The 9268-nt window shown below is 49.3% G+C and overlaps 2 protein-coding genes across 2 annotated transcripts; both read left to right on the forward strand.

Annotated features, from left to right (window-relative positions):
- The first annotated feature begins 37 nt into the window (after nt 1-37).
- parietopsin lies at nt 38-2997 on the forward strand. Its single transcript, XM_030366384.1, has 4 exons — nt 38-429; nt 1322-1650; nt 2338-2583; nt 2746-2997. Exons 1-4 carry the CDS (start codon nt 39-41, stop codon nt 2905-2907), a joined length of 1128 nt encoding a protein of 375 aa, XP_030222244.1. The 5' UTR covers nt 38; the 3' UTR covers nt 2908-2997.
- Nucleotides 2998-5569: 2572 nt separating this feature from the next.
- Nucleotides 5570-7925, forward strand: LOC115550747 (uncharacterized). Its single transcript, XM_030366033.1, has 2 exons — nt 5570-7399; nt 7621-7925. The coding sequence occupies exons 1-2, from the start codon at nt 5657-5659 to the stop codon at nt 7774-7776; spliced, it is 1899 nt and encodes a 632-aa protein (XP_030221893.1). The 5' UTR covers nt 5570-5656; the 3' UTR covers nt 7777-7925.
- Nucleotides 7926-9268: the final 1343 nt, after the last annotated feature.

A 9268-nucleotide genomic window follows, 5' to 3' on the forward strand; every position in this document is an offset into this window, starting at 1 on the left:
ACTGACGACACCCATGGTACGACCAGGATGGCAGAGAGATGCGCTGTTGGGTCATCTCTCTTGCACCGCCGGTCGTTTTCGGAACCATGGACAGCAGCCACACAACTTTGGGCGCCAATTCGGAGCTTCCTATGACAGAAATGACCGCGTCGCCGACCATTTTCCCACGTGTGGGCTATAGTATAATTTCTTTCCTCATGTTCATTAACACAATTGTATCCGTTTTTAATAATTCTCTTGTGATTGCCGTGATGGCGAAGACCCCTACTTTGCTCAGCCCTATGAACGCTATTGTCTTAGGTCTTTCCGTGTCAGACCTCATGATTGCTCTTTGTGGTTCGCTAATCGTCACCATGACCAATTATCGTGGGTATTTCTTTCTTGGGGACGGAGTCTGTATTTTTCAAGGATTTGCAGTCAATTATTTTGGTAAGTGCAAATTTCTGCTTTCTGTGTTGGTAAAAATGTCAGATAATGGTTTTGATTATAGGAACAAAAATATGCTATGTGGAAGAGTAAAGTAGTAATTGTATTAAAAATTTATTATTTGGTGCACTAGCATGGATATTTAATAAAAACGGTCATAAGAGTCATTAAACGCAATGAAACGCCTTTCTAATTGTGCACGAGGCGTTTTAGTGGGGTTCTGCGTCTATGCCGATGTTAGCCCCCTAGTGGTCAAAGGATAACTCGGTGGTTCATTGTTTAATTGACTTGCCAAAGCCATGGTCCAGACGTGTCTCGCTACAAACAAGCTGGTGAAAAATAATGGGCAACTTTTACTTACCTCTTAACTTCATAGTCATTATAGTACCCCCAATTAGCGGGGGGATGATGATTTATTACAACTTGGCCACTAAGACGTGAGTTTAAAATACCATTAAGATGCAATAACCGACTTTATAACATTTAGACATAAATTTATGTTCTTGGCACTAAAACTATTAGATAATAAATGTATAGTTATTTATTATGCCAGGGATATAAGATTTTAACAAGATGTCATCATGTAAGTGGCTTATTATTTATACTTTATCTAACTTTTCTGGCATTTCATTCCACCGCATAATTTGGAATAGCCTCTGATTGGGAGAATTCCATTTCAGAACACATTATGGATTCTACCAAAAAGTTAGAAGGTCAAAATCCTTTAAGTGCCTCTCTTGACTCCATCTCCGAAAGAAAACACACTTTTACCCCAGGCTGTCCAGCCCAAGTGTTAAAAAACACCCGGCAACTCAAACTAAACGATCCATAAAGCGATGAAATGTAGAGATATTTTCGTATTCCCTAAGTCGCCGTGTTCTCCGCTTCCTCGCAGGTCTGGTGTCCCTCTGCACCCTGGCACTGCTGGCCTACGAGCGCTACAACGTGGTGTGCCGGCCCCAGGCGGGCTTCAAGCTCACCATGCGGCGGAGCAGACTGGGCCTGCTCTTCGTCTGGGGCTTCTGCCTGTTCTGGGCCGTGGCTCCGCTGCTGGGCTGGAGCTCGTACGGCCCCGAGGGAGTGCAGACCTCCTGCTCCCTGGGCTGGGAGGAGCGGTCCTGGAGCAACTACAGCTACCTCATCCTGTACACGCTGCTGTGCTTCATCGGGCCGGTGACCGTCATCATCTACTGCTACACCAAAGTGCTCGGCTCCATGAGAAAGGTATCGGTCCCCCCTGGCTGCTTGAACACACACACACGCACGCACGCACGCGCACACACACACACACACACACACACACACACACACACACACACACACACACACACACACACACACACACACACACACACACACACACACACACACACACGCTGCAGCTGCATCCACCACAATCGGTCTACCAGCACGGTAGAATGAGGGTCGTGGACGCCCCGTGGCTCACCGTGTAGAGCGGGTACCATGAAGGCTTAAAGTCCTGACCGCAGCGACGCAGGTTAGATTCCTGCCCGTGTTCCACCATAAAGCATAAAAAAATGCAAAAATACATCTTTGAAAAATAATGACATGGGTTCACAGTAAATCTACAGAAATATCACTAACCTCGTCCCTCTGATTCCCTGAGCTAACTCTGCGCTTTTCCGTTTTTTTTTTGTATTTGTAACGATAAAAATAGATTTTTCATGGAGGTGCTCCGATGCTGATTGACCGTTCGGATTACTCTCTGAGCCTCGCTTGTAAATCACTCTGGATTAAAGCCAACCCCGAACAGAGGCGCTGTCCCCCGTGATATATGGCTGAGCGCGTAGAGGAGGCATCCGTCCGCTCACTCAGTGTCCTGCCTCCCGTGTCCCCCCCCCCACCCACCCCCCCACCCCCACCGTGTGTCCCCCCCCCCCCCCCCCCCAGCTGAACCGCAGCGTCGAGCTCCAGGGCGGGCGTCCGAGCGCGGAGGAGAACGAGCGAGCCATCCGCACGGTGTTCTTCATGATCTCGGCCTTCTTCGTGTGCTGGCTGCCCTACACCGTGCTGTCGGTGGTGGTGGTGGTGGCGCCGGGCGTACGCATCCCCCCGCTGGTCGCCACCATGCCCATGTACTTCGCCAAGACCAGCCCCATCTACAACCCCCTCATCTACTTCCTGTCCAACAAGCAGGTATGTCGCTCAGTAAAGATAAGAAAATAAACAAAATGCTCGAACCCTAGTTTGAGCAGAATGAACGCGGGGACTGTGTGGCTCTGCCGGAGCCTTGTGGGTCCATGTTTTTGTTCTCGCTGTTCCCTTCTTTACGTGCGTCTCTCTGCGTGTGCGTCTCAGTTCCGCGACGCTGCCCTGGAGGTGTTGTCGTGCGGCCGCTACATCCCCCGCGGGCCCGTCTCCTCCGGCCTGGCCATGACGGCCGTGAACCGCAGGAACGCAGCGGAGCATCCCAACAGAGGCGCCGGCAAGGGCACGCTCAACCGCGTGCTGCCTCTGTGACTCCTGGGCCCTCCAGCGAACCGCTCCCCCCCCCACCGCAGAGGGGTGTGTGCTGCACTGATGCACACACACACACACACACACACACGCGCACGCACAGGCACACACACGCACACACACACACGCACGCACGCACACACAGGCACACACACACACACACGCACACACACACACACACACACGTACACAGGCACACACCCACGTACACAGGCACACACACACACACACACACACACGCACACACACACACACACACACACACGTACACACACACACACACACACACACACACACACACACACACACACACACACACACACACACACACACACACACACACACACCTCCAGGCGTTTGCAGCTTGGTAGCGTTTGCAGCTTGAGGCGTATTTGATATTGAAGTTAAAAATCAGTTTGTGATTTTTCTGTGATTGATGATTTTCCGGGGGTTCATTTTCCATTATGCATGTATGTGTATGTGTGTGTAGCATTGTGTGTGTATGTGATTATGTGTGATACATCAAAAGCTTTGTCTGCCTGTGCGGAACGCCGATCAAATGAAGCGGTGAGTGCGCGCCATGTCTGTTTCTCCACGCCCCCCCGGGCGGCCGCCATAGGGGACTGTTACCATGCTCCTCTACACACACCAGGTCGCAGGGCGGTGCTGTTGAACTCCGGTTTATTGTCGATGATGACGCATGGCACTGGGGCCCCATGTTGCCATCAGGAGATCTCTCTGAGTGTGTGTGGTGATCTCTCTGGCGCTGGCTGGTTTAACCTGGGCACGCTGTGTGTGTGTGTGGACGACGTCCGGTTTGAAGGCAGCCTCACCTGGCCCGGGTCCTGGACTCCGCCCCGGAGGCGGAGTCCAGTACCGGGCCAGGTGAGGCTGCCGTCAAACCGGACACACACGCGCTCCCACAGGGAGCACTACTGTGGTAGAAGACGACTGAAACGCATTCTGTCTGAACTGTAGATCTAATTCATGCATACGTTGTATAAATGATTGAATAAAGATGAAGATAAATGTATCAAATATGTGTCGTTTTACTTTAGGAACACGTTTTCAGCCTCACTGATCACATTTAATTGAACCACTTTGTCTTTTGCATCTACTATGGAACCGATCCCTACAGCTTACGTTGAGCTGATGCAGTGGCTTTCCCTCTCAAACGGAGGGGGCTGCCCATGACATAGCAGCGTGTTACAATTAGGACAATTATAAGCTTAATTGTTTGTGGTAAAAACAAAAAAATATATATGTGCATTTACATTTACAATATAAATCTATCCAAAGCAACTTAAGTGAGGCTGGTAATAATCAAAGCATTCATCACAAGTGGAGACGCTACATAGAAAGAATGGTGCTGCAGTTTTTAAAATACCTAAAAAACAACCAATATGCTGAGAGGGCAGTCTGCCAGGAATCAGACATTCAAGGTTATTCAGAAAATATGTTGGGGTAGGTAGGTGGTAGGCTGAAGGATGCCTGCAAGCAGACTTGCTATGGATCAAAGCCACCACCATTATCGAGTTTGGATGGGCACTTATAATGTTATTTTTATTTATTAATACGATATCAACACACAGTGAGTAAATAGCTTAAACAACTCATTTTGTAAACCTACGCAAATCTGTCTTTATCAGAGGAGGGTAGACACATGTGACTGCCCCCAGTATATGAATGCTCATAGCTAAGCATTTGTCGATAAATAAAAATGAATGAATGACCTTTATATTGTTGCGCTTATATTGATCTGTCCATGACTTTAATATTCTCATTTGAGATGTCTGCAAGGTGCGATACAATCTGAAATGGTGTGTGAATACAAAAAGGGTCTGTTTGATCTCATCATGAAAAACCTGGTCAGGCATGACTAGAGGATGCACGAGCGTGATCTAATCCCAGATTTAGTATGGTGCATAAGCCTGCAAAATTCAGGCAAAGAGCATTTCACACTTCATCTCAAACAAATAGGATTATACAGTGGCGGGGTGTAATCCATGTGGTGCAGCTAATACAACAGATTTGAACCTTTATGAGCAGTTCTGCAGGAGGAACACAAGGCATTCGCTGAGCAGCTGTTGCCTCAATAAACACGCACACATGCACACACAAACAAACACACACACACAAATGCACACACGCACGCACGCACGCAAGCACACACGCACACATGAACGTGCACACACACACACACACACATATATACACATACACACACACTCACACTCTCACACACGCCTTTTCCTATTCCAGATACATCTTAAAGACTGTAAACCCATATCCCGTGTTCAGGTGAACAGGGTTGGACTGCATTGCTTCTGGGGATCGTGAAATCTCCACAAACAGGGGATATAAACAGAGAGCAGCGCTGCAGAGAACACCACGGCCCACGGTAGTGACAGAACTTTTCAATTATCCGCCCGTCTTCTGCTTTGTTTTGTGTGTGTGGTCGCCTCTGCTGTGATTACCCCGGCTAAGTGCTAATGAACGCTAGGAGCAGTGGAACAGTGAGGGGCCCCCAGGGGACATGAGACGGGGGGTGTTAATGAAAAAGGAGGACTCTAAGGCGTCACTCATGTCGCACGGCAGCAGCCCTTTTTATAATTTCAACATTCTTTACCCATCGCTCCGACGATCACTCGCCTTCAAGAGATGGAGACCTGAGCCACACGTCGCGATCCAATCTCAGATGAACTCAATTTAGAACGATTAGGAATAAAGAAATAAAGAGGCGCGGGCTCCGATGCCTCTCCCCATGGAGATGAGCAGCGACTTTGCCAGGGGACCGGGGAACAGCAGCAGCACCAGCAGCAGTTCAGTTTGGCAGAGGTACGTCGACATCACCTTCCTCGTGGCCAACTGCGTGATCCTCTTGGGCACCTCCATGGTGGGCATCGGGGCCAACGTCTTCGTGACATGGGCGGTGTACCACCAGAAGTCCCTGCGGACGTGGAACAACGCGCTGCTGGTCAACCTGGCCGTGATCGACTTCCTGCGCTGCGCCGTGGACTGCCCCGTCATCCTGGTCATCGTGCTGACCGTCCACCTGCGGGGCCGGGCGGACGCCGTCATCTGCGACCTGCAGATGGCCTCCTTCTCCTTCAGCTGCTGCATCCAGCTGGTGACCCTGGCCTGCATCAGCGCCGAGCGGTACCAAGCCATCGCGCACCCCTTCAAGATCACCGAGCGCAAGAGACGGATCGTCTTCTTTATCCCCCTGACGTGGACCTTTGCCATCGTGGTGGCGGCCGTGTGCGTGACCTTTGTGAGGGACTCGCCGGTGTATGTCAAATGCCACGGGTCGAGGTTCAAGTCCGTGTACAAGGACACCTTCGGCCTGTACATACTGATCCCCCTGTGGACCGCCTGCTTCGCTCTGATCATCGGCTTCTACTCCAGCATCTTCGCCATCGTGACGGCGCACAGTCGCAAGATCTACGACAAGGGGGTGAACCCCGCTCCGAAACAGGAGAAAAAAGAGGAGGAGAAGAAAGGTGACATGGAGAAAAAAGAGGAGAAAAAAGTGGAGGAAATGCCAGCGAGTCAGACGGACGGGAAGCAAATGACTGTGGAGAGCGTTCCTCGGGTGGAAAAGGTCGGGCATAGTAAATCAAAGGTATCTATTATGGAGCCTACAGGTGCTCCCCAGAAGCCCACAGAGACTCTGAGTGTGTCACCGGTTCCCAGTCACAATGAGAAAGTAGATGTGCCTACAAAGGGACCGGACAAACCACCTGATGAAAAGCCCCTAAAACAGCCCACGCCGACCTCTAAGGACGCCAAGGGCGACAGCGGTGGCTGCAAAACCCCGACCAAAGGCCGAGTCGCGGAAGCGGGGTCCTCCGAGACGGAGAGAAAGACCCCCCTCGTTGCAAACCCTGTCATTCAAGTCAAGGAGCAGCGGTCCAACAGGGAGACGGAGGGCCACCCAGGAGCTGACAAAGGGCCAGGCGAAAAGGGGCAAGACAAAATACAAACGCAAGACTCCAAATCTCCAGCAATGGTGCCTGTTGCTCCCAAGGAGCCGACGCTGCCCGGTAAGGAGCCCGGGGGACCAGAGGAACCCGCGGTGCTGCCCCTGCTGATAGACCTGGAGCAGGGGAAGGTCAACTACGAGGTGGGGCCCACGGTGGTGGGTCTCCCGGCGGTCAATGACCAGGTCGTGGGTCTCCCGGCGGTCAATGACGACGTAGTGCCCATGGTGGTGGGTCTCCCCGCAGGCGACACTGTCGACAACCAGGACCTGTGCATGGTTTCTGTAGTCAGACGCCCCGCCCCCGCGACGACCACGGCGGCGGCGGCGGCGGATGAGGCAATGACCGGCGCGGTCTGCATGATGCCGTCCAAGGCCACTGGCAACAAGAAGAAGGAGAGCAAGCTGGCCAAGCGCTCGGGGTACATCATCCTCACCTTCCTCCTGTTCTGGCTGCCCCTGATCACCACCATCCTGGTGAACGTGCTGGTGTTCCAGCGCAGCGACTCCCAGGTGAGTGTGTGCGGACAGTGTGAAGGCCAGGGTGTTCATGGTACGGTTGGCTCATCCTCTGTCTTTGGGAATAGTTGTAGCTCAATTAAATAGGGCTCGGAAATAGCAGAGGAAATCATGTCAGCTGGAACAAATGTCCTAGAGAACAAATGAGTTAATTAGTCAGAATGTCATAATAATGTATTCCACTAATTCTGCATTGTTATTCCCCGGTTCTTCAGATGGAAATCATCCAAGACGTGGAAATCCTTTTCATCTCGATTGCCTGCATGACATCGCTCACCGACCCCATCATTTACGCTGCCGTGAACCCCCAGTTCAGAACAGAGTTTTATAGGATGCGGAATAAACTGAAAGCCCAGTGGAAGAAGAGATGACACAGAGACTCGAGGAATAAAACACTAACGGACAGCCGTTGTGGAATACTTTTCTGGCACATAGGAGCATTTTACAACGTAATTGATGAAGTGCCATTGTCAGGACAATAGCGCACCATGGCAGAAACGTATCTCCGCCCGGATCTCGAGAGGCGAGAGAAGGGAGAGGCGTTCTGCTCGCTCGTCAATAAACCCTATGCAGAGGTGACACCCGCTGCGAGACTGGGAAATAATAAACAGACGCCCGGGCTTCAAGACAACAACCACCTGCTCTGGCACCCTCTCGCGGGACCCCAGACCCAGCACCCCCCCGCTGGGCTAACTCAGGTCTCCACATGCCATCCTGCTCTCTGCCTTTATCAGTGTTTGTCAGCGCACCTGGGCTCTCTCCTGTTGGAGGGATCCATTCGAATAGGGCCGTGTGACGCTGATGGATTTCATCAAGGGATTGATTTTTTTTGTCAGTGGGGGGAAAAAAACGGAAAGAAAACGCAAAGACACAGACGTGACAGACATGGTTTGATTGGGTACATCAGTAGAGCTCGTTTTTATTCCATCCACTGCACCAAATGCACATTGTGTGATAATTTGACATCTCCTGTATTCCCACAATGTAATCCAAAACGAAATCCTAAATGTTTTAGAATCCACATCATAGAACACTGGCCTAATTGTGTTTACTCCTTTTTTTTGTTGTAGTTTTCTGTTTAGTTTTTTTTTTTCAACTGACAAACCTCCAATAGGAAGCAGACATCTTAATTTCATAGAACAAAATTCCGCAATGACAGCATGCAAGTCCTTAATTCAACCAACAGACAGAATTAGAATGTATTATAACTGTTAACTAAATCTAGAAATCAGAGTAGCTTACCTTAAGGGTGGTTGATAATGACTTCAATGAAATATATACAGTATGTATGTAAAATATACAAAATGGGATTTTAACAAGGTGAAATCCAACGAGAAACACTTTTTGAACGTATGATTCAACAATGCAGTTATACCTAACCAAATATGATTCTGACACTAAACTTAAAATATATTTTGCTTCCACATCTAAAGCGTATGTTCATAGTTTGGTTTCCTTTAATTCTGTGTTAATTATATAATTTCACTTATGCTTCTAGCTTGTGACAGAAAAGTATATAATCCTCTTATTTGTTTTTGAGTATCGGTTTCTATTAATAACAGTGGCTTTGACATAGATCTACATCCGGATGCCATGTATGAAAGCTAAAACATATTTAGTAATTTGCACGATTCACAAACAGCTCAGAATGCGCAATATTATTTTACTCATCAGGCGATGACATCAATCATTTTATGGATATTCACAATGGTTTTCCATTTTGAGTGGATGCTACTGAATTATCAACAGTGCAGGGGATATTAAAAATCCATTAATCAAGGAGTTTTTTTATTAAAAAAAAAACTGTTTTAGAATGTTGTGGAATGTGAAGTGGGGGAAAAAACAGTGTAGCTAGATTTGGGG

The sequence above is a fragment of the Gadus morhua genome, chromosome 9, assembly GCF_902167405.1.
Source record: "Gadus morhua chromosome 9, gadMor3.0, whole genome shotgun sequence".
Classification (NCBI taxonomy): Eukaryota; Metazoa; Chordata; class Actinopteri; order Gadiformes; family Gadidae; genus Gadus; species Gadus morhua.

Excerpts from the sequence above, each read along its gene's own strand:
- LOC115550747 (XM_030366033.1), top strand. The coding sequence starts at position 5,657 with ATGCCTCTCCCCATGGAGATGAGCAGCGACTTTGCCAGGGGACCGGGG. Across the intron at positions 7,400-7,620 it reads TCCAGCGCAGCGACTCCCAG|ATGGAAATCATCCAAGACGT; the intron begins GTGAGTGTGTGC and ends CCGGTTCTTCAG.
- parietopsin (XM_030366384.1), top strand. The coding sequence starts at position 39 with ATGCGCTGTTGGGTCATCTCTCTTGCACCGCCGGTCGTTTTCGGAACC. Across the intron at positions 430-1,321 it reads ATTTGCAGTCAATTATTTTG|GTCTGGTGTCCCTCTGCACC; the intron begins GTAAGTGCAAAT and ends GCTTCCTCGCAG. Across the intron at positions 2,584-2,745 it reads ACTTCCTGTCCAACAAGCAG|TTCCGCGACGCTGCCCTGGA; the intron begins GTATGTCGCTCA and ends TGTGCGTCTCAG.